General features: G+C 34.6%; 1 protein-coding gene across 2 annotated transcripts in view; it reads right to left on the reverse strand.

The window, feature by feature from the left end:
- The window catches only part of LEMD3 (LEM domain containing 3), a 115,048-nt gene that overhangs the window by 40,243 nt on the left and 48,353 nt on the right, over positions 1-26,452 (reverse strand). Inside the window, exons 4-9 of one of the 2 annotated variants that reach the window (XM_066258343.1) lie at positions 23,174-23,241; positions 6,888-6,967; positions 6,656-6,801; positions 5,051-5,152; positions 4,842-4,944; positions 4,011-4,189 (exon numbers count right to left, since the gene is read on the reverse strand). In XM_066258343.1, coding sequence (XP_066114440.1) covers positions 4,011-4,189; positions 4,842-4,944; positions 5,051-5,152; positions 6,656-6,801; positions 6,888-6,967; positions 23,174-23,241 — 678 coding nt within the window. The remainder of the gene's footprint in view (positions 1-4,010; positions 4,190-4,841; positions 4,945-5,050; positions 5,153-6,655; positions 6,802-6,887; positions 6,968-23,173; positions 23,242-26,452) is intronic. The other variant, XM_066258344.1, reaches the window with a different exon arrangement.

A 26,452-nucleotide genomic window follows, 5' to 3' on the forward strand; every position in this document is an offset into this window, starting at 1 on the left:
TTCAACTGCAAAAAAGAGAAAAATAATCCCACAAAAATGTGGAAACTAAACAACATACTTTTAAAATATGAATGGGTCAAAGAAAAATAAGTGCAGAGATCAAAAGATACATACAGACAAATAAAAATGACAATACGACATATCAGAATCTATGGGATGCAGCAAAAGCAGTAATAAGAGGGAAGTTCATATCACTTCAGGCCTATATGAACAAACAAGAGAGAGCCCAAGTGAACCACTTAACTTCACACCTTAAGGAACTAGAAAAAGAAGAACAAAGACAACCCAAAACCAGCCAAAGAAAGGAGATAATAAAAATCAGAGCAAAAATAAATGAAATAGAGAACAGAAAAACTATAGAAAAAATTAATAAAACAAGGAGCTGGTTCTTTGAAAAGATCAACAAAATTTACAAACCTTTGGCAAGACTTACCAAGGAAAAAAGAGAAAGAACTCATATAAACAAAATCCAAAATGAAAGAGGAGAAATCACCACGGACACCATAGATATACAAAGAATTATTGTAGATTACTATGAAAAACTTTATGTCACTAAATTCAACAACCTAGAAGAAATGGATAAATTCCTAGAACAATACAACCTTCCTAGACTGAGTCAAGAAGCAGCAGAAAGCCTAAACATACCTATTAGTGTAGAAGAAATAGAAAAAAACATTTAAAAACTCCCAAAAAATAAAAGTCCAGGCCCAGACAGCTATACCAGCGAATTTTATCAAACATTCAAAGAAGACTTGGTTCCTATTCTACTCAAAGTCTTCCAAAAAACTGAAGAACAAGCAATACTTCCAAACACATTTTATGAGGCCAACATAACCCTCTTACCAAAACCAGGCAAGGAGAGCACAAAAAAAGAAAACTACAGACCAATATCTCTAATTAATACGGATGCTAAAATACTAAACAAAACACTCGCAAATCAAATACAACAACATATTAAAAAAATAATACATCATGATCAAGTGGGATTCATCCCAGAATCTCAAGGATGGTTCAACATACGTAAAACGGTTAACGTAATACACCATATCAACAAAACAAAGAACAAAAACCACATGATCTTATCAATAGACGCAGAAAAGGCTTTCGATAAAATACGACACAATTTTATGTTTAAGACTTTCAACAAAATGGGTATAGAAGGAAAGTATCTCAATATGATAAAGGCCATATATGATAAAACATCAGCTAACATCATATTAAATGGCACAAAACTGAAGGCTTTCCCTCTTAAGTCAGGAAGAAGACAGGGTTGTCCACTCTCTCCACTCTTATTTAATGTGGTACTAGAGGTTCTAGCCAGAGCAATCAGACAAGACAAAGAAATAAAAGGCATCCATATCAGGAAAGAACAAGTAAAGGTATCACTTTTTGCAGATGATATGATCCTATACATTCAAAACCCCAAAGAATCCACAAAAAGACTACTAGAAACAATAAGCCAATACAGTAAGGTTGCAGGATACAAAATTAACATACAGAAGTCAATTGCCTTTCTATATGCCAACAATGAAACATTTGAGAACTCAAAAGAATAATCCCCTTCACGATTGCAACAAAAGAATTAAAATACTTAGGAATAAACATAACAAAGAATGTAAAGGACTTATATAATGAAAACTATAAACCATTGTTAAGAGAAATCGAAAAAGATATGATGAGATGGAAGAATATTCCTTGTTCTTGGTTAGGAAGAATAAATATGATCAAGATGGCCATATTACCCAAACCAATATACAAATTTAATGCAATTCCTATCAAAATTCCAATGACATTTTTTAAAGAAATGGAGCAAAAAATCATCAGATTTATATGGAACTATAAAAAACCCCAAATAGCCAAAGCAATCCTAAAGAAAAAGAATGAAGCTGGGGGCATTACAATACCTGACTTCAAACTATATTATAGGGCCTCGACAATCAAAACAGCATGGTATTGGCAGAAGAATAGACACTCAAACCAATGGAACAGAATAGAAAACCCAGAAATAAAACCACATATACATAGTCAAATAATTTTTGATAAAGGGGCCAACAACACACAATGGAGAAAAGAATGCCTCTTCAATAAATGGTGCTGGCAAAACTGGAAAGCCACATGCAAAAGAGTGAAACTGCACTACAGTTTGTCCCCCTGTAGTAAAATTAACTCAGAATGGATCAAAGATCTAAGCATAAGACCTGACACAATAAAGTACATAGAAGAAGACGTAGGCACTCAACTCATGGACCTGGGTTTTAAAGAGCATTTTATGAATTTGACTCCAAAGGCAATAGAAGTGAAGGCAAAAATTAATGAATGGGACTACATCAGACTAAGAAGTTTTTGCTCAGCAAGAGAAACTGATAACAAAATAAACAGACAGCCAACTAATTGGGAAATGGTATTTTCAAACAACAGCTCAGATAAGGGCCTAATATCCAAAATATACAAAGAACTCATAAAACTCAACAACAAACAAATAAACAATCCAATAAAAAAATGGGAAGAGGACATGAACAGAAACTTCTCCCAGGAAGAAATACAAATGGCCAACAGATATATGAAAAGATGCTCATCTTCCTCAGTTATTAGAGAAATGCAAATCAAAACTGCAATGAGATACTACCTCACACCTGTTAGATTAGCTATTATTAACAAGACAGGTAATAGCAAATGTTGGAGAGGCTGGGGAGAAAAAGGAACCCTCATACACTGTTGGTGGGAATGTAAAGTAGTACAACCATTATGGAAGAAAGTATGGTGGTTCCTCAAAAAACTGAAAATAGAACTACCTTATGACCCAGCAATCCCTCTACTGGGTATATACCTTAAAAACTCAGAAACATTGATACGCAAAGTGAAATAAGTAAGTCAGAAAAAAACCAGGAATTACATTATTCCATATGTAGGTGGGACATAAAAGTGAGACTAAGAGGCCCTGGCCGGTTGGCTCAGCGGTAGAGCGTCAGCCTAGCGTGCAGAGGACCCGGGTTCAATTCCCGGCCAGGGCACATAGGAGAAGCGCCCATTTGCTTCTCCACCCCTCCGCCGCGCCTTCCTCTCTGTCTCTCTCTTCCCCTCCCGCAGCCAGGGCTCCACTGGAGCAAGGATGGCCCAAGCGCTGGGGATGGCTCTGTGGCCTCTGCTCCAGGCACTAGAGTGGCTCTGGTCGCAACACGGCGACGCCCAGGATGGGCAGAGCATCGCCCCCTGGTGGGCAGAGCGTCGCCCCATGGTGGGTGTGCGGGGTGGATCCCAGTCGGGCGCATGCGGGAGTCTGTCTGACTGTCTCTCCCTGTTTCCAGCTTCAGAGAAATACAAAAAAAAAAAAAAAAAAGTGAGACTAAGAAACATTGCTAAGAGTGTGGTGGTTCCGGGGGGGAGGAGGGAGAGGTAGAGGGAAAGGGGGAGGAGGAGGGGCAAAAAAAAACTAGATAGAAGGTGACAGAGGACAATCTGACTTTGGGTGATGGGTATGTAACATAATTGAACAACAAGATAACCTAGACTTGTTATCTTTGAATATATGTATCCTGATTTATTGATGTCGCCCCATTAAAAAAATAAAATTATTAAAAAACAAAAACAAAAACAAAAAAACTTATGGTTCCAAAATAAATAAAATAAAAAAACTTATGGTTCCACTTATATATGTAAAATATATATAGACAGATATAAAACATGTTAAGTGTCTTATTTGCATAAAAAATTAGGGGAAAAGTATGCAATTAAATCTATAATAGCTGCATTATTAAATGAAAAAGAAAAACCCCCACAAATGCATACAGTATTCTATCACAGGAAAGAGAAACCATTTAAGTTTTTATCAGGCAAGAGAAAAAAGTGAAAGAAGCTAATATTCATTCTTCCAATGGGATGAAACTGGAAAGGGATCTTTGCTTCATACCTTGTTCAATTGTACTATTTTACTTTAAACAACATAAGACTTTTGTAATTGAAAAATAGAAAAATATTTATGCTTGTGTATTTTGTTATTCAAAAATACATACCTTGACCTTGCCACACTTTAGAAGGTATTACTAATATTTTGTCACAGGATGCAGAAGGCTGAATCCACCGCCAAACTAGAAAATCCGTACCACCTATTCTTCGTGTTTCTGTTCGAACTCTAGACTCGTTAGCAGCAAGGAAGTCAACAGCTCTATCCCAGACTTTCTTCATTTTTTTCCTATTATGTGAACAAAATGACTATCATCTTGGCTTTTCACCCTTTTCAAATATTAGTAATTGAAGGTAGTGGTTATTGTAACTCTGGCTGTTCTCATCATGCTTACAAAGTTTAAAAAGAAAAATATATAGATGCTTGAACCTCACCTAAGATTTACTGAATTTTGATCTCTAGAGGTGGAGCATAAGCATCATTCTTTTTTCCCCCTAAAAGTTCTACTGATGACCCTAATGTGTTACTAGAGTTAAGAACACTGCTTTAACATATGACATCCTCTCGTATTTTCAAGAAGTTAGTTCTTTTACTTAAAAAGCTTTGTTATCAAGGTAAAGTATTTAAAAACATTACTAGTAAAACATCACTGGCTACTGTCTCTGTTTTTCTATCAAGATGAAAGTAAAAGAAATAAGGTAGGGATTGAAAACAGAGAATTGAATGTGTAAGAATGGTTTAGACACCTAGTTTTCTATTTTGCCACTCAAAATCAGGAAGATAACAGAAGAGAATTTGTAAAAAAAAAAAAAGAATAATTTCAAGAACAAAAAAAGCCTGCAGAACAAAAGAGGTCTAGCTAAGAAGGGTCACAACTCTGAATATAATTTCCACAAGTACAGAAAACATCAACATTCAATTCATTTTGCTTGGAACACACCTGTCACGAGGCTGTATTAAGGAATCTTGCACATGTGGAATAGGCAAGAAAGGTTGTAAATCTTTGTTTTCTTGGCAAGCTTCATTATGACTTCGTAAAACATCTAAAAGTAAATAAAACAATTTTACAAATAAATCAATCACTGGTTATCATGTTATAGTTTATCACATAATGGTATTCTAGAAGTAGTTTATTCAAAAATACTATACCTATAATCTTTACCACCATATCATACATCTGTCTTGTTTCCTCTTCCTCTTTTGTCCAGCGAAATTTCATGTAACGCAGAACGACACAAACCATCCCTACACCTGCAATAATCATATATTTGCGTTTTAAAAATTGTGGTCAGGAGCGTTCAGTAAAATTCATTGCAGAAAAAAAAAAAGAAGAAAACTTAGGACAGCTTCTACAGTAATTATTTTAACTGCCATAACGGGATAATAAAATGAGCCTTCAAGATAGTGCATGGCATTTGCTACATAATTAAAACTACACAGAAAAATTTAATATTAAACACAATCCAGAATTTAGCTTAATGTCACTTCTGCTATGTTGACAACTGAACATTATTTTTCAATCCTTTTAAAAAATTTTTTCATTGATTAGAAAGAGAAAAAACGGAAGGGGGAGGAAGAGACATGACGGGAGGAGAAGAGGGAGAGGGAAGAGAGAAGCATCAACTTGTTATTCTACTCAATTCTTCCATTTAGTTGTGCATCATTGGTTGCTTCTCATATGTGCCCTGACCAGGGACCCAACCAGCAACCTAAGCACACCAGGTTGATGCTCAATCCATTGAACAACCAAACAGGGCTGTTTTTTCAATCTTAATTTAAGTTTTTCTTTTTCAATTTTCGAAACTGAACATTTAAATTCTAACTATAAATTTTTAAAAACAAAATAGCATAACTATGTTTCACACGCTTTTTCCTTTACAGCTTTAAACTATTAGAAAAGTGAGTCTATTCAAACTGTGAACATACCATATCTTACATTATTTTTAAGGACTTGGAACAGAAAAAAAGAAGAAACCCTCCTAAATTCATATTATCAATGAAAATAGTCACACAAAATCTAGGAATCTAAATAAAAATTTTAATTCAAATAAATAATATTTCTTAAATTAAAAAATAGTTTATTATTATTTATTTTTATTAAGTGAGAAATACGAAGGCAGAGAGACTCCCACATGTGCCCCAACCAGTATCCAACCAGCATCCTACCAGGCAATGCTCTGCCATCTGGGGCTGTTGCTCTGTTGCTCAGCAACTGAGCTATTTTATCACCTGAGGCGAGGTCATGGAGCCATCCTCAGTGCCCAGGGCCAACTTGCTCCAACCGAGCCATGGCAGCAGGAGGTAGAGAGAGAGAGAGAGAGAGAGAGAGAGAGAGAGAGAGAGAGAAGAGGAGAGGGGAAGGGTATAGAAGCTGATGGTCGCTTCTCCTGTGTGCCCTGACTAGGCATCAAACCCAGGACATCCACATGCCAGACTAATGCTTTAGCACTGAACCAACTGGCCAGGGTTTTAAAAAATAATTTTAATAAACTTAATTAATAATATTTAATTTAAAAACTAAGCTTAATTTTTATATTTTCCTGTTCTATTTTCTGAAGTATATTTACTATACCTGCCTTTCTTTGACATTTGTATGGCAAAGTTTTATTCCCACTTCTCCGTATAAGTACTATTTTCTAAATTGGTACTGACATTATCATCAAAGAAATAAATTCTCAACCCTGGCATTTGATGATATACAGGCACAAAAATTCTAGAATACAATGCATCTTCTTTCTCATTCTAACAACTTACCCAAACATAACAACAATAACCTGTGACTGACAGTAACAAAAGCACGTCGAAAACGACACCAGAAAGACATCTGTGGTCTTGTGGATTGTAAAAACTGCACATCAGTTATATTTGTCAATTTTTCCTCAGGGCCATAACCGACACACCTATTTAAAAATAATTAAGGGAGAGTTTAGAGGCAAAATCACTTCTTACATTACAAAATTATCAAAGTGGAAAGCAAATCCTTTACCTTATTCCAACATCTTTTCCATTTTCAAAAATCCACTGTAATGAGACGTTAAATATATCTTCATATTCAGGACCTAAATCCTAATAAAAAAGTAGAGAACACAACTAACTATTCTTAATAATTTACATTTTCTTGACTCTATATTTAAGCTATCCTATAATTAACATACTTTGCATAACACTTTAAATTACATAGGACAGCAAAAGTTTATTATTCACTACAGAAAAGTATAAGGAAAAAAATTACCATTTCCCCCCACCCTACGATAACCTGTATTAATATTTTGCTATTTTCTTTTGTTTTTTCACATTTACAGATTTGGATACTTTTTTGTAGTAACTTGTTTTTTAAAGCATTATCAAAAGAGTTCGTCACTTTTTAAAAAATAGAAAACTATTTTTAGATGAACAAATTACAAAATGTTTAGGCTGGTCCATTTCACAGACATTTTCTCAAGTGAATAAACTAGGCCTGTCAACTCAAAAAACACCTGACCATATATTAATAATGACAAAATTCAAGCTTTGAAGTGCTAAGTAGAAGTTTGAAAAACTGTATCCATAACTATGAGCTTAACAGTTTTACAATACTTGAAAACCCTTGCAACAAAACTGGTGTGATATTAACAACCATGATATTTGGGTATGGCATAATAAAATGGGCCAACATTTGGAAGATTTACATAACCTGGTAACCAGTATTTTCCAAATGGCCAATACACGAGTTATAAAATCTTATACAGCTAAAAGATCCATTCTAGTGCAAAACAGACCAATAGACTTGAAAGACTGAGTATGAAAAATTTCAAATATGGTTTCAAATTCCACACTGAAACTAATTTTTAAGAAAGTACTACTTGTAGAGAATTAATGTGGTATCAAAAAATATCTACAATTATCTGAAATACTTTTCCCTGTTCTGACTACATATCTGCGTAAGGCTAGATTTTCTTGATGTACTTCAACCACAACGTCATAACAGATTGAATGCAGAAGCATATATGAGAAACAATTTGCTTTTTTTTTTTTAATTTTAGAGAGGAGAGAGAGAGAGAGAGAGAGAGAGAGAGAGAAAGGAAGGAGAGGAACAGGAAGCATCATCAACTCATAGTAGTTGCTTCTCATAGGTGCCTTGACCAGGCAAGCCTGGGGTTTCAAACTGGTGACCTCAGCATTCCAGGTCGACACTTTACCCACTGCATCACCACTGGTCGGACAATTTGTCTTTTATTAAGTTAGACATTAAAGAAATTTGCAAAAAATGTAAAATAACGCCACTTCTCACTAAACTTTTATTTGGAAAGTAGTTATTTTTTTCATAAAAATATATTACATTAACATATAATAGTTCACTATTCACATTTTAAACAGTTTATATTGTTTTTATTTCTAATACGGGAAATATGTACGTAAGTGTGTGTGTGTGTGTGTGTGTGTGTGTGTGTGTATCCACAAGCAAAAATTATTAAGGGACTTCAGTAATTTTAGGAGTGCAAAAGGATCCTGAAATTAAAGAGTTTGAAAACTGCTGTACATGGGTGGATTATGCATTTTTTAAATCAAATTGTTAAAAACAAAAGTGGCACCATACTGTATCTACTGTTTTTCACAGAATTAGGTAATGTGTCATTGTCAGTACAGATGGTACAATTCCATTTTTCCAACAAAATGGTATTCCATATACTTATCTTAAACTTTATTCAATCAACCCTTTATTAATGAACATTTAGTGTTTCCGGTTATTTTAATATCTCAAATAATACTGTAACAAACACCTTGAAAATTCTTTCTTTCATTATTTATGGAGGATTCACTATGCATTCGGTACTGTTCTAGGACCTAAAGATGTAGCACTAAACAAAACACTTAAAATTCCCTATGCTTGTGCCTGACCAGGGGTGGCCAGTGAACAACAGAGTGTCGATCTGGGACACTGAGGTCCCATAATCGAAACCCTGAGGTCACTGGCTTGAGCAAGAGAATCACTGGCTCAGCTTGAGCCCCCACACCCCTCCAAGTCAAGGCATGTATGAGAAGCAATCAATGAACTAAAGTGATTCACCAAGAGCTGATCCTTCTCATCTCTCTCCCTTCCTGTATTTCTCTCTCAAAAAACAAAAAAAAACCCAAAATCCCTATGCATGCAGAGCTTATGTTTTTTTCAAAGATATAACTTCATGTACTTTTTGAAGTGCAAAAAAATGAATTTCTAAAAGAAAAATAAGAAGTCAGTTTTAAAAATCCCTTAAGAAAAGAATATTTGTAAGTAATAGATACCGGTATTACATTTTTTCAACAGATTCTTCAATGGCACTGGAAATCACAAAGTTTTCATTTATCAGTAAACTTACTTCCTAATATGAAATTGGTAATAATTTAATGTATAAATTTTGAAAATGTAATAAAAGTTATATAAACGAACTAATGTTGCTAGGCATTATTATTTATATGTAACTACTACCAGGACTTTTAGATGGCAGAGATAACTACAGGCTAGTATTTGAAAAAAGAAAAAGTGTGATCATGTCAGTATTATTTACAAATATTTAACAAATGAGAAATGGTTTATAAATGAAATAATTTCAGTGAGATAATATGAATTAAGAAATAATCACGCCGAGAACTAAATAGCTATATGTTTAAAATAGCAAAACCACAACATTCAATTATTTATAACTACAAAAGATATGTACTTGTGAGTAAAAACTAGAAAATGAAGTAATTTTTAAGTTTTTATGTTGCTTTGAAATATTACACAATAAAATGATTATAAAAATAATCAGGATGCCCTGGCTGGACAGCTCAGTTGGTTAGGGCATCATTATCAAGTACAGAGGTTCCTGGTTCAATCCCCAGTCAGGGCAAATGAAGGGACAGATCAGTGTTTCTATCTCTCTCACTCTCTCCCTTCTTCTCTCTAAAATAAATTTTAAAAAATTTCCAGGCAATTATTGTTTTGTTATAAATATTTTACTAGAAATCACTGTGTATAACTAAACATCAAACAGCATTCATAATCATTGCTCTAAAACAATGGTCCCCAACCTTTTTTGGGCCATGGACTGGTTTAATGTCAGAAAATATTTTCACCGACTGGCCTTTAGGGTGGGACGGATAAATGCACAAAATAAAATTATGCGACTGGTGTAAAAACTGTGGTATTTTTAAATATAATTGTCAAACTTACGAGACAAGCGTCAAGAATGAGTCTTAGATGGATGTAACAGAGGGAATCTGGTCATTTTTAAAAAATAAAATATCGTTCAGACTTAAATATAAATAAAACGGAAATAATGTAAGTTATTTATTCTTTCTCTGTGGACCGGTACCAAATGGCCCACGGACTGGTACCGGTCCGTGGCCTGGGGGTTGGGGACCACTGCTCTAAAACTAGAGAAGAAAAGAAAAACTCTGATGAAGCAGCATCAAGAGAACATACTTCTAACTAAACTGCATGGATCAGGATTATATACTATAAAGCAGTGGTCCCCAACCTTTTTTGAGCCAAGAACTGGTTTAATGTCAGAAAATATTTTCCCAGACCAGCCTTTAGGGTGGGACGGATAAATGTATCACGTGACCTAGACTAGCGTCAAGAGTGAGTCTTAGATGGATGTAACAGAGGGAATCTGGTCATTTAAAAAAAATTAAAACATCGTTCAGACTTAAATATAAATAAAATGGAAATAATGTAAGTTATTTATTCTTTCTCTGTGGACAGGTACCGGTCCACGGCCCGGGGGTTGGAGACCACTGCTATAAAGCACCAGCTACAGCATTTCCCCTTATCCTCGGCTTCATTTTCCTCAATTTCAGTAACCTGCGGTAAATCCTGATCCAAAATATTAAATGGAAAATTCCAGAAATAAACAATTCAATAAACATTTAATAAGTTTTAAACTGCCTGCCATTCTGAGTCTGTGATGAAATCTCATGCCATCTCCACTCTGTCCCAACCAGGATGTGAGTCATCCTTCTGTCCAGTGCATCCATGATACATATGTTCCCTGCCACTCAAGTCGCTAAGCAGCCTTTCCAATGATCAGATCAACCATCACAGTATTGCAGTACTTGTGTTCAAGTAAACTTACTTAATAGTGGCCCCAAAGTACAAGAGTAGTGATGCTGGCAATTGGGATATGCCAAAGAGAAGCCATAAAGTGCTTCCTTTAACTGAAAAGGTGAAAGCTCTCCACTTAGTAAGAAAAAAAATCGTATGGTGAGGTTGCTAAGATCTGTAATAAAAACAAATCTCTTCATGAAAAATGTGAAAAAGGAAAAAGAAATTCATGCTAATTTTGCTGTCACACCTCACTATGGCCACAGTGTATAAGTCATTTCACAGTAAAATGAAAAAGGCATTTAATTTGTGGGTGGAAGACATGAACAGAAAACACGTACTGATTGATAACAACATATTGCACGAGAAAGCATTGAGCTTATACCAGTGGTTCTCAAAGTGTGCGCCAGGGCATGTTTCTTATAAACACAAGAATGAAAAAACTTAATACATTCACAGGGGGACCTGTTGAATTTACTAAATCTTAGTAACAATGTATCTTTATATATAAAAAGATATCTTTTTTGTCATTTGTTAATTTTTTAATCCCTTTTTTACAAATTCTAAAAAGCGTAACTCAAAAAATGTAACATAAAAATGTTTTTTTAATGTCAGAATAAATTTAATTTTGTCGTATTTATTTCATTTACCATAAAAGCACACTTGGACTTTATATTTTTTCTTTAATATTTGACTTACTATAACATCTTTCTCAGAAATTTGTATATAGTGTGCCTACAATTATTTGTAGGATTTTAAATGCAATCCGACTTCAAAACATTTAAGAACCACTGGTTTATATAAAGCCTTCAGCAAATGATCCTCTGAAAATAGTGACCACATTCACTTGACTTTTATTAAGTTCATTTTAATAATTATTCTATTTTATTACTAAATTTCTTCTGGCTTATGCTAAATTAAACAGTTCATACTATCATTGTAGCATAAAAAGCATCTACCTAATTTTAAGAGCCTAGTGTATTATTATTCTGTTTTTGTAGCCACATGGAAAGGAAAGCTGTTAAGTTAGGCAGGGGTAGGCTAACTACTTCCGTAAAAGGCCAGAGAAAATATTTTAAGCTTCATAGCCATATACATTTGTGACATTAAAAAAATAATAATTTATGGATTTGAGAGAGAGAGAAGAAAAGAGGGCGAGAGGGGGAAAACGAGAAAGAGAAACTGGATGACTCTTGTATGTGCCCTGACCAGGGAATGAACCTGCAATCTTGGCATATTAGGACAATGTTCTAATCAAATGAGCTATCCAGCCAGGCTTCTGTCATATTTTCAAAATAAACAACATTTAAAAACATTGTAAAACCACAGTTAGCAGGCCATACAAAAATAGGCCCATGGGCAATAGTTTGCCAACCCCTAAGTTAAAGCATTTCCACCTCATAAAACACCCATTTTCTAATCACTGATGATAAAAATCAGGATAAAACTAAGTTTTTAATTTTCAAAGCAGGTTTATTATTATTACTTATTATTATTTACAAATAGGCAATAGTTCAGTCAACAAACTACTGACTGTTTCATATAAATCTTTCTGAATTCAAAGCATGTTTTCCCAAATCTTTAACAAATCTATTTTAACTAATTGTGTGTGTACATGTGCACGTGCGTGCACACACACACACAATCATGATTCCCAATCCCAAATTTACATTATTTTCAAAATAACTGGCTAAAATATGTATTTTAAAATCCATGTTAGATGCTTTGAACTTGTATTACAGTTTCAAAGTATAAAAATAATACTGTTCCTATAAAAGACTAAGCTCATTTTTAAAAAAAACAATAAAACATTAATAAGAAGGGGAAAAGATACTGGTATGGGAAAAAGTCAAGTAAATTATTAAAAACCTACTGGAGACAGTTCACAAAATGGGTATTTTACATGTTAATAATAGTTATGAGGCTTTCCAGCAATCAATGAACAACTAAGGTGTCTCAACAAAAAACTGATGATTGATGCTTCTCATCTCTCTCCGTTCCTGTCTGTCCCTGTCTATCCCTCTCTGACTCTCTCTGTCCCTGTAAAAAAAAAAAAAAAGCTATGTGGCTTTCCAGTTAGTGAATATTCTGGTTAACTGTGAGATGATATATACTATATATTAAATGTTACCTTTTAAATTAAGTAAAATATATGACACAAAGAAATCAATACAATAGTGAATATGATTTAACACCTGATCTTTTACCTCCAGGAATAATGGAAAGTACTCAGAATCAAGCAGGTCTGGGATCAAATCATGACTCCATTATTGACTAGCTATATGCATAATCTTAACTGAGAATAAAGGAAAATATTCATCTATGTAGATGTACCTACTTTGGTCACTTCTTTAGATCCCAACAAATTGTTCATGGTGAATCCCTCGTCCACCCAATAGATGGAGTTAGGGGTTATGAAACCATTCCTTCCATCTAAGAAGCAAAACAGTACAGTGATTCTATTTCCAGTTCTATCACCTACTAGCTGGATGACCTGATCATTAAACCCCACAGAATGCTAGTTTCTTTTTTTCTTTCTTTTTTGAAAGCGACAAATAGAAATGGAGAGAGATGAGAACCATCACATTTCATAGTTGTGGTACTTTAGTTGTTCACTGATTGCTTTTCATATGTGCCCTGACTGGGGTGGAGGCTCCAGCTGAGCCAGCAACCTTGGGCTTAAGCCAGTAACCATGGGGTCATGTCTATGACCCACACTCAAGCCAGTGACCCTATGCTCAAGCTGGTGAGCCTATGCTCAAGATGGATGAGCCCGCCCTCAAGCTGGCAACCTCCGGGTTTCAAACCTGAGACCTTGGCATCCTAGGTCGATACTCTATCACCTGCACCACCACTGGTCAGGCAATGCTAGTTTCTTTATAAAGTTGGTCTCATACTACCTACCTCAATGGATCACTGTTGTATTAGAAGTAACAGAGAGTACTAAGATAAATTGTAGAGTAAGTCCTCAGTGTCATAAATAGGTTCTGAAATAATGAATAATGAAACCAATTTTACCTAGACTAAGTGATATAAACAAGAGTTAAAAGTTCCTTTGGCATCTCATCAACTTTATAATAAAATGACATTATTCAAGGACCTGCTGCACTGGATAAAGTATATTATTATGAAACTTCTCCCATATTCTATTTCCAAGAACACTTGTTTTTCCATAAAAACAAAATTTTTATTAACAGTGATTATTAGCATTCTAAGCTAGGCTATAAAAGTTGATCCAGCTCCAAAATTTGGCATATTTATACCTATCTTCTTTCCTATTTTTTTCACAAATCTTAAATATATTCATTGTTCTAAAGATTAAATAGGTTTTGAAAGTGACCTAAAAAATGAGCCATCCAGTCATTACATCATTCTATTGGAAGGCTCCCACCATTTAACTAAAAAACCAATTTATATCAGTTAAGCTCTGAGACTTTCCTAGATGCTCTAGACTGTTCTTTTCAAAAATAAAACTGAAAGGTCTTAGGTTGGAACAGAAAAAGGAGGGAAAACAAAAAACAAAACACCAAATTATGTCCTTATAAATATAATGCTATGTTATTTCCTTAATGTTCCATCAGAGGGCCCTCTTAACTTCAGAAATCAATCTCAAAAAGCTTTCAATCTCAAAAATAACAAATAAAATGCTCAAGACAGTGGGGGAATTAGAAAAAAGGGGTTAAATTATTTAAATTAACTGTTGTGTTTATTTAAATTTCCTCTGAAGGGGAAAATGGTGAAAAATAAAAATGTAAAAAGTCAAATTCAAGAAAATAAAATTTTACTAAGGCTTATTTATTCAGTTGTTTTACTCCATTAAACATTTACTAATACTGTGCTTATAATGTACTACAATTTAGGGGGAAATGAGCTTATACCTATAGGAGTTCTTAATTGTGTTGCTGGTGAAACCACAGGACAAATACATGAAAAATGTACCATCTCTCTCTCCATAAACAGAACACCTACAATATATGCATGCATTATTACTGTTTGATACCAGCTTAGCATGAGGTTCTTCCATATTTATGCTGGAACCTGGATAAAATAAAATAGCTAGACTGTCCTAATTCCATCATTCCAAATTAGAAAATAATTTGACAGTATATAGCAAGAGCATTAACAAAGTTCATGCTCTTTGAACAAATAATTTCCTTTCTAAGACTATTTCCTAAGGAAATAATTGGAAAATCAAATGTATACAAAGATTAGAGTGTTTCCATACTACTAAAAAACCACAATGCAATAACAATACAATGCAATCCTATAAAGAATTATTATCAAGTGGTAAAAAGAAAGTTTTCAAAAATCTGAATAACATAGGAAAATGTTTATAATTTTAAGAAAAAAATATTTGTAATATGAAATATTTATAGTGATACTAATTTTAGAGGAAAAAAATTTAAACTAGAAGAAAATGGATCAAAATTAGTGGTTAACTTTAGGTGGTAAATTTGAAATGTCTTTTTTTCCTTTTATTTTTCATATAAGTTAAATCATAGGCATGAGTTAGTATTATATTGAAAACAAAATAAGCATTATTAAATAATATTTAAAAGCTTAGACCATAAAACTTTATTTTGGGGGAAAAATTCCTGCTGAATGCTTTTTTTATAACCCCCCCCCCCCACCAGTGGCATACCAACTACGTCTTTGGTGGCAGTAAGCCAGACCAGGTTTTACAGCATCTGAAAACGGGATTCCAAAAAGAAAATGTTCACACACACACACACACACACACACATACACACACACATTTAAACATAAAAGTATACTGCCATTTTCTTTATTTTTTAAGGAGAGAGAAGGGGAGATAGTGAGGCAGTCTCCCACATGTGCCCTGACGGGGGATCCACCTGGTAACCCCATCTTGGGTCGATGCTCATTTTCAAGCTACTTTTAGCATCTGAGGCTGACATGCTGGAACCAGCCCAGCTATCCTCAGTGCCTGGAGCCATGCCTGAACCAACTGAGCCTTTGGCTGCCAGAGGGGAGGAGAGAGAGAAGGGGAAAAAGAAGGGGAGAGGAACAAATGGTCACTTCTCCTGTGTGCCCTGACCAGGAATGGAACCAGGGATGTCCGTATGCTGGGCCAATGCTCTATCCACTGAGCCACCATTTCTACATAAAATAATTTTACTTAACTATTTCAGAAATAAAACTGAGCAATCCAAAATGTTTGGTAAATACATAAGAAATCTACTAAATTAAAAAAATATATTTAAACCTAATCAGAAACATAAAATAATTCCAGGGAAAAGATATAAAAATCTTTTAAGATTAAAAGTTCATTAATATTTTTTCTTAAAACTCAATATAAGCAGTTCCAATTCAACTAATGCATGGGTGCCTTCATAACTCCTTTGCTGCACTTGTGTAGAACTATTTCTTGTACGCGACTGCTGCCTAGTTTAGACTCTTTGTCCCAACCCTGGTTCTGTGTCCCTTCTTTTTATTGTACCTTATCCTATTGCTGACCCACAGCTGCAATCTAATGACTGGGGGAGGAGAAAGCGAAGAGGGCTAATCATCCTTCCACACTAACATTCCTTCTTTCTCAGCTCCAGCTTAACTGCTGGATCAAGCCTTACCCTGACCCCAAGCCCTGTGTCCTATCACTTTAATCCTTAGTATTCAATAGGTTTTAAGAGCCTCAGCGTTCTTCTGAAATGTTGTTGCAGGAATTTATTACCAACAGATATCTGTGCCATTATATAAAAGATTTAACTTGAAACAAAAAGAGAAAGCAGGAAGGAAGTACTAGCTGAGCTCAGTTTTTCCTACTGCTAGAAGTAAAAACACTGTCAAGTACCTCATAAGAAACCACTTGCTTGCTTTGGATTCCCACATGCTATGCCTCTTCCTGCAGTATTTTATTCTATAACCTCTTTAGCCTACTCAACCCAATCCCTTCTTTGTCCCTACCCCCACAATCCATCTAGCAATACTTCTTTCATCCCTTAAGACAAAATCCCATAATCATAGCCCCTCCTTACTTAAGATACTGATTCTTGGATATTGATTCTTTTAGTCATCCAATCTACTAGCTATTTTACTACCAACAAATTTGCCTGTAATCTAGGTCAAAACTGAAATGAAGGAAAGAACAAGGTTGAGAGAGAAATTTTGTAGCATGTTATAGGAACCTCTCTCTGCGTGACACTGATTTAACTAGTTAGGAAACACAGAAAAATAAATTTTAAAAAACCACATTGGGAAAGTTACTATAATCATCAGGCACTGAGCAAAGTACTTTAACATACTCACTTAAGACTTCAACAACTCTGACAGGTATTAATAAGAGTCCCACATTCACACTGAGAAACAGGTACAGAAAAGTGACGGGATTTGACCAAAACACACAGCTTCTATGTGACTGCTACACTCTGAATCCACATCTAATCTCCATGATATTATATTGTCTTAACCTCTGTTGACTATCTATATGTAAGTCATTAATTAAGTTAAAATCCGAGTCCTCTTCTTTGGCAGGCACATCAAGAAACTGTCAATAAAATCTTGATGAAAGCTTTAGAACTAAACTACATTCTAGATTTTTTAGAGGGGGATGGCATCAGCAAGATGACAGAATAGGAAACCCCAGAGCCCCCTCCCCCAGGAAACAGAAACTCAACAGCAGACAGACTAATCCCTTTGTAATTCATACAAAAACCAGTTAAGAGGCTCCTGCATCCCTAACAGACCCAAGAGAAACTAGCTGCATGGAAGCCCATAAGAAAATGTATAGCACTCACTCAGCAGAGCCCCTGCTCCTGGCACAGCATGGTGCAGTCAGGAACAAATTCCCAATTCCTGGATTCTCCTTGAGGACAAAAAGAGAAGATAGAACATATGTCTCATGTTCAGACTTTTCAGGGGGCTACAGGAGGGACTGGTTTCAGTCTTCTCTAAGTGTAGGCACTGACAGGTAAGGGCACCAAGTCGGGGGCTGCCAAGACCAAAGGCAACGGTTTGAACTAGCACAAGCTCACTCACCATTGCTCCTCCCCACAGCCCAGGACAGAATGAGTGGGAGAAAACACCAAATTTCTAGCTCTTCCCTGAGAAAAGAGTTGGAGCATATGTCCAATGTTGCAGTTTCTCAGGGAGCTTCCCAAGGGAATGGTATTTGTAGCACCTGTCTTAGAGCACTAATAAGACCTGACACAGTCTAGATGAGGAAGAGGCTGCTGAGAACAAAAAAGAACAGGATAGCTTGCTGCTGCTCCAGAGGATCTGTGGTACAGCAGACACACACAAGAGGGAGCAAGAAATGACAAGTTCCTGAAAAGAAACCTGCAAAACCTCTCTAGTGGGAAATATATACTCACAAGATGCAGCCACAGAAAAGGTTTGAGGTGACCTCAGAATCTCTGAGCTGGTTGTTGAAGGTTTTCCCCTGCATACAGACTGAGAGATGTGGCTGTATTCAAATGCATACATCACAACCCAAAGTACCAAGGCACACAAAGGAAATGAGGAAATGTGGCCTGACTAAAAGAAAAAAATAAATCTCCAGAAATTGATCCTAAAGAAACTATGAATTACCTGTCAAAAAATTCAAAATCACTGTTATGAATATGCTCAACAAGCTCAGGAAAACAATGCATGAATAAAATGAGAATATCAACAAAAAGAAAAATATTGTTAAAAATGAAAATTTTGGTGAACAATATAATAACTGAACTGAAAATTTCAGTAGATGGGTTCAACAGCAGACTTAAGCAGAAGAAAGAATCAAGGAACTCAAAGGTAAGTCATTTAAAATCATCCAGTCAGAGAAACAAAAAAGAAAATAAAGAAGAGTGAAGGAAGCTTAAGGAGCTTAGGGGATATCATCAATCAGATCAATTTTTGCATTATGGAAGACAGAAAAAAGGAGAAATCATATTTGAAGAAATATCTGAAAACTTCCCAAATCTGGGGCATATTCAGGAAGCCCAAAAACGTCTTACGCAGTATAAGAAAAGCAATATGAAGACAGAAGTTTATAGTGGTAAATGCCTACATTAAAAATTAAACACTATTTTACAACTCAAGTTCTAATAAACAACCTGTTTTGCATCCCAAGAAACTAGAAAAAGAATAAACTAAGCCCAAAGTTACAAGAAGGAAATAAAAATTAGAGCAGAAATAAACAAAATAGAGGAAAAATATAAATGAAACAGGGTTTTTTTCCAAAAGATCAGCAAAACTGACAAACCCTTAGCAAAGAAAAAGAGAAGAATCAAATAAAATTAGAAATGAAGAGTATGACAACTGATGTTACAGAAATACAAAGGATCAGAAGAGTCTATTATGAACAATTATTTGCCAACAAATTGGATAACCTAAAAAATATTGTAAATAAATTCTTAGAAACATATAATCTACTGACACTGAATCACACAGGAATACAAAATCTGAACAAACCTATTTACTACTAAGGAAGTTGAACCAATCATCAAAAATCTGCCAAATAAGAAAAAGTCCAGAACACAATGGCTTCACTGGAGAATTCTACTAATCATTTAATAAGAATTAACACTAATCTTTCCCCAAATTCTTCACCCAAATTTAAGAGAACACCTCCACATTCATTTTACGTGGCGACACCTTAGTTGTTCATTGACTGCTTTCTCATATGTGCCATGACCACGGGCCTTCAGCAGACCGAGTAACCCCTTGCTCGAGCCAGCGACCTTGGGTCCAAGCTGGTGAGCTTTTTGCTTAAACCAGATGAGCAAGCGCTCAAGCTGGCGACCTCGGGGTCTCGAATCTGGGTCCTTCTGCATCCCAGTCCAATGCTCTATCCACTGCGCCACTGCCTGGTCAGGCTCCACACTCATTTTATGAGGCAAGCTTTACTCTGATACCAAAGCCAAACAAAGATTCAAGAAAAGAAATATAGATCAATATCCCTGATGAATAATAAATGTAAAAAAATTCTTAATAAAATAAACTGCTCACAAAACTTAGGGGATATTTCAAAATGAATACAAAGCGATAATAAAATAGAAGCATTTGATTTTTTAAAATTAAACAAGAACACCAGAAAAGCAAATGACAAGTCAAAGAAAGTTGTTTGATTATGCAAATGAGATGCAAAACCAACTTTTATTTCATTGGTGAAAATGTACTATACAAAAGGCTGAAAGTACTGGAGTATGTGCATGTTCCCTGATCCCTTATTTTTGTGAGCTGTGTACTAGCAAACCAAATTTAACAACACATTAAAAGTATCACAGACCATGACCAAATGGGTTTATTCCTGAAATGCAATGATAGTCCAACAGTTTTGAGCAAGAACAAAAAAAATCTGGAGTTCTCACACTTCCTGACTTCAAAACATATCACAAAGCTACAGTAATCAAAACAGTATGGTACTGGCCTAAAGACAGGCATAGACTAATGGAAGAAAGTACAGAAATTTGTGCACATATGGTCAAATAATTTTTGGAGACAAGGATGCTAAGAACACACAATGGGAAAAGGATAGTCTCTTCAACAAACAGTATTGAAAAACACGGAATTTCCATATGTTAATGAATAAAATTGGATCCCTTTACACTGTACACAAAAATCAACACAAAATGAACTAAAGACTTAAACATAAGACATATTCAATAAAACTAAAAACAAAAAACACAGGGTCAGGATAAAGCTTCATGACATTGGTCTTGGCTATGATTTCTGAACATGACACCAAAAAAAGCAAAGACATATGAGTGGGACTCTATCGAACGAAAGAGCTTCTGTACAACAAAGGAAACATTCAAAAGAGAAAAGGCAACCTCTAGAACTTGCAGAAAATATGTGCAAACCATATATCTGATAAGGGTTAATATCCAAAATATATATATACAATATATAAGGAATTCCTACAACTCAATAACAAAAAATCAAATATTGAAAAATGGGCAAAGGACTTGAATAAACATTTCTGTAAAGAAGAATGTCCAGTAAGTATATGAAAAGTTGCTCACATCACTCATTATCAGTAATATCAATGTTAAAATCACAATGAGATATCATCACCTTACAACTATTAGTATGACCAGTTTTCAAGAATCTGAATTAAAGGGATGCATATATTCTTCTGATTTAGTGTTTTGAGTTTCTTTGGACAAATCCTCAGAAGTGGAATCCATTTTTAATTTTTTGAGGTAACTCCACACTGCTTTCCATAGTGGCTGCACAAATCTGAATTCCCACCAACAGTGCACAATGGTTTCCTTTCTCCACACCCTCACCAACACGTGTGGTTTGATGATTTATCGATCTAGCCATTCTGTCAAGTGTGAGGTGATATCTCACTGTGGTTTTAACTTGCATTTCTCTGATGATTAGTGATGTAGAGCATCCTTTTAATATGTCAATTTGGAAGCAACCCAAATGCCCATCAGTAAAATGAGTGGATAAAAAAGCTATGGTACATTTACACAATGGAATACTATGCAGCCATAACAAAAGGAGGAAATCTTACCTTCTGTAACAGTATGGATGGACCTGGGGATCATTATGCTAAGTGAAATAAGCCAGTCAGAGAAAAACAAGTTTCATATGACTTCAGTGATATGTGAAATCTAATGAACAAAGTGAACTAACAAGCAAAACAGACACAGACTCATACATAGAGAGCAGGAAAACAGCAGTCGGCAGTGGGGGCTAGCTGAGGCACTGAGCAAAGGTGGACCAAAAACGAGAGAGAGAGAAATACTCATGGACACAGATAACTGTGTAGCAATTGCCAGGTTAAAGGAAGGGGGTTGGGGCATGTGTAGGAGGGTATAAAGGTGATAAATGGTGATGGATGAAGACTTGACTTGGGGAGTGTGAGTGAACATAATACGGAGTACAGTGATGTATTATAGAATTGGGCAACTGAAATCTGTATAATTATGTTAACCAGTGTCACCCCAATAAATTCAATTGGAGAGGGGAAGAGGAAGAGGAGAGAAAGAAAAAAAAAGAAATAAAAAGGAACACTTGTGAATTGTTGGTGAGAATGTAAAATGGTGTGGCTGCTATGGAAATCAGTACAGGGGTTACTTAAATAATTAAAAACAAAATTATTGTATGATCCAGCAATCCTACTTATTGATATTTATCCAAAAAATTTAAGAGGATCTAGGAGATACTTGCAGCACCATGCTCACTGTAACACTATTCACAACAGCCAAGAAGTGGAAACAACCTGAATGTCCATTAACAGATCAATGGATAAAGAAATGTGGTTTTTACACACACACACGTGCGTGCGTGCACACACACACACACAATGGGATAGTATTCAGCATTAAAAACAAAAATCCAGTCATGTTACAGCATGGATGAATTGATGAACCTTGAAGACACTATGCTAAATTAGCCAGTCACAAAAGGATAAATACTGCATAATTAATTGCATAATCCCGTTCGTAAAAGGTACATAGTGAAATGATGGTGGCCAGGGACTGGGAGAGAGAAATAATAGCTGCTGGGCAATGCAGATAAAGATTCAGTCATACAAGATAAAAAAGTTCTAGAGATCTTAAGTTCAATGATGTATACAGTTAAAAATACTGTACTGCACGCTTAAAAATGTGCTAATAGGTTAGATCACATGTTGCTTTTGTTTTTTCCACCACAATAAACAAAGGTGAAAATGGAGTTTATATAACACAGCTTGTTCATCATGAACCATGACAGCTTCTAGGAATCAGCATTTCCACTTGTAAGTACATCTTTACGAAACTGTATTTATGGAATTATTTTATAGAATTGAAGCTTATCAGTATGGGTCTAAATATTCACTTTCATTTTGGATATCAGAATGACACTTGTCCATCTTAACCTTTTCTTTCATCTAGGATTTCTTAAAGATTACTTACAGTGCTTTAAAAAATTCATCTGCAAATTAGTACCCTGGGATGAAATTAATCTGAGGCAGAAGATTTGAAATAAATGACAACTGGTTAGATGCATACTTGCTTTCTTATATGCTACTTACCTATGTCAATTTCTCTCTCACCACTGTTGTTTCCTTTCCAAATTAATGTGCATTCTCTCAGAGAGAATGTTCCAAAGCAAACTAAAACAAAAAATGTTGAATAATTCTGCTTCTTCTATCTGTTCACATTACACCAAACAGTAGGCCGAAGCTATTAACAGAGCAATTAATCAAATGCATGGTACTTTTGGTAAGTTGTAATGATTTATATAAACTTTAAGAATATAGCTAATAAAACTATAATTTTACAGCTTACTTTTAAATATGCAGCTGCCTCTTGGACAGAAAGTGTTCTCTGACTAGAACTGCCACATTCATGATCTCCTGTAAAGATTAGCATATTATTAATTTTGAATCACTATTGTGTTCAATGGAAAACAAGTATTAATCAAATATTTTTAAAATTACAATGACATTGTTATTATCAATAAAGAAAGACAAACAGTATTTATATTTTCTAAGAAAAAAATTCCAGTAAGTAATATAAATAATTATCTTTATACAAACAACAACCTTTAAAATCCGTTTAAAGGTTGTTTAAAGAACATATCTTCCTCTTATATTCCCAACAAAACTGCTAGCCAGAGTAGGAACTATATCACATTAATGCCTACTTGTAAATCTTGGCACACAGAAGACTCTCCATAGATGTATTATTATTCACGGGGGGAAATTCATTGTGCTAACATATCTATCACTAAAACTAGTAATTCAAGTGTCCCAGTTTAAGTTTTAATTAAAATATACATTTTCAGAGCCTATCTTTAACAAGGAGTGCACATGCATTACAAATTATTATATCAACAATGAAATTATATAGAAGCTTCTAGTTATAATCTAGTTTCTACAGAAAACTACATTTTCCTTTTCTTTCAGGCTATCTGTGGTTATTAGAGTTCAATTATCCTATATTTAACTTCAAACATAAGTTTTTCTGACCCTGTTTCTTTCAATAATTAAAATTTTTTAACATAATAGTACAACAGTTAAAGTAAAATCCTTAGCAAATTATTCTATCATAAAAGAAACCACATTCCTATTTATAGTTTTGTCCAAGTAGCCAGTTTCATGGTTCTACATAGTTGTAAAAAGGGGAGAGAAATACCTACTAGATGAACAAGTCTTCAAACTTTACAATGCATCCTCAGAGATTCAGATGCCATATATCTACAGCAGAAGTCAGAAAGCTACAACCTATAGCCCAGATTTGGCCTACCTCTGGTTTCTATAAATAAAGTTTTATTTGAACACAACCATATTCATTTATGTATTATCTATGGCTGCTTTCATAAAATAATGGCAGAATTGAGTAGTTGTGACAGACAGTCTAGCCCACGAAGCCTATAAATATACTACTATCTGGCCCTTTCACAGAAAAGGTTTGCCAACCCCTGCTCTAGAAGAATGAATCCACATATCTTTAAAAGCACTTCAGATTATGCTGCTCGAGCACACTTTTTCATAAAACAATGCTATAGAGTTACAGATGCTTGTTGTAGCAACATCAGGAATTTCTGGCTAAATTACATTCTTAACCTATTTCTGGGTGCTACAGCATACCAAATAAATGTCATTAGCTTGCAGTGTATATAAATATGACAGTTCATCACTCAATGCAAGGAAGGCTTTTAGTGATATACACAGAAACACAAGCCTAAAAAACTGACCAAAATTAAAGACTTAAACTAAAAAAACAAAGTCTGGTGAGAGGATAGGGAACTGTCAGGATTGATTCTAAGTGCCTCCATTTGATTAAATGAAAGTTCCATTCCACACTTACCTACCAGGCTGCTACTAATGATCTGGTTTCTAAAAAGGAATATGCTACATACAAAAGTTTGAATAAATACATTTTTCTTTTCTTGTAACTGTTTATAAGAAGAAAATCCAAAGTCTCTTCCTTTGGATTATGTATAATAAGAATAACTTAAAAAGTAATAAACTTTTGAGCTGCTACTACAGCATATAGGTGCTAAACTTGATAACAATTCACCTATATTATTATTCTAACTGCATACATGTTAATACTTGAGAGCTCTCAAAGATACTAAAAGCAGAATATGTATAAGGAAAAAGCAATTAATCAGGAGAAAAAAATTCTAGAATAGTTATCCCTTGTCTATCGTAGGGCTTAGGTTCCAGAACACCCTGAGACAGGCGAAAATCCATGAGGTAGCGACCTTATATTTATTTTATTATTTATATACATGTACAAAACACAATGCTCTGGTTGGTCGCCTCCTGTCCATCAGCCAATAGTGTGCTGTGTACGATCTCACATGGTCAAACTAGCTAAAGTGGAAGCGGCAGCTGTGTTTTCCATACATGCGAGTATTTGTCTACTCATCTGTTGTAAACTATGCATTTTATTTCTATTTAATATTCTTTTAATAGGTCTTAATTAATATTTTTATATTTTCAATTTTTTAGACCAGAAAAGGCTTATTTTACCGCAAAAATAATTAAAATAATATATAAAAATACCCATATACACAAAATCCCGCGATATAGCGAAAAATCTGTGATACAAAATTAGACATATACAATTTTAAAATACGCAACACAATGAGACCTCAAAAAGTAAACCGCGATATGACGAGGGACGACTGTATCTTTATTTTATGGCATCTATACGACCACTAAAGGAAAATCTACACTTTCCTATTTAATCTAAGGATGTTAGTTAATTCAATGCTTACTCAATTCAACTAATACTTAAACTTTCAGAATTTTGTTACTATTAATGCAGAAAAGAAATCTGACTTTAGAATAATATTATAAGGTCTACCGGAAAGCTCTGTCCGTTTCTATCACAAGTTTCGATATGTAAGCACATGTTTATTTGGCGCACGTGTGCCTCTCTATTTTTATCACTTAATGTATACATACTGACGTAGCAAGTTAACTAAAACAAAGTTGATTCACATTAGTCTTATGTGTGAAGCGATAGTGTATCCATGGCTACTGATAAAGTTCATTTACGCCACTGTAATTTTTACAAATTTCAACAAGGAAGAAATGCTACAGAAGCATGTCTGTTGCATCCACCATATTCCTCGGACTTAGCACCCTCCAACTATCACTTGTTTTTGTCCTTACAAAATTTTTTGAAGGGCAAAAAATTCAAAAATGAAGAAGATATTAAACAAGCACTGGTTCAATTTTTCGCATCAAAAGATAAAACATTTTTCAAAAATGGGATATACAAATTGCCCTCACGCTGGTAAGAAATCATTAATAATAATGGCAATTATATTATTTAATAAGTTTATTGACAGTAAGAAAAATTTGTATTTTGTTTTATTCCAAAAATGGACAGAACTTTCCAGTAGACCTTATATATACATATATATATTTCATCCAATACAGTCACAGGCTGAAAAAATACCTTGATTAAATATATCTACAAAAATAAAAACCTATTCCATATAGGTAATAAAAACTTCTAAAGAAAAACTATTTCACAAACATAACACTAGACATGGGAAAAATGATTTCTACTGCTACTATATACTATATATACAAATTAATCTTC

Source organism: Saccopteryx bilineata, chromosome 2 (assembly GCF_036850765.1).
Source record: "Saccopteryx bilineata isolate mSacBil1 chromosome 2, mSacBil1_pri_phased_curated, whole genome shotgun sequence".
NCBI classification, from domain to species: domain Eukaryota; kingdom Metazoa; phylum Chordata; class Mammalia; order Chiroptera; family Emballonuridae; genus Saccopteryx; species Saccopteryx bilineata.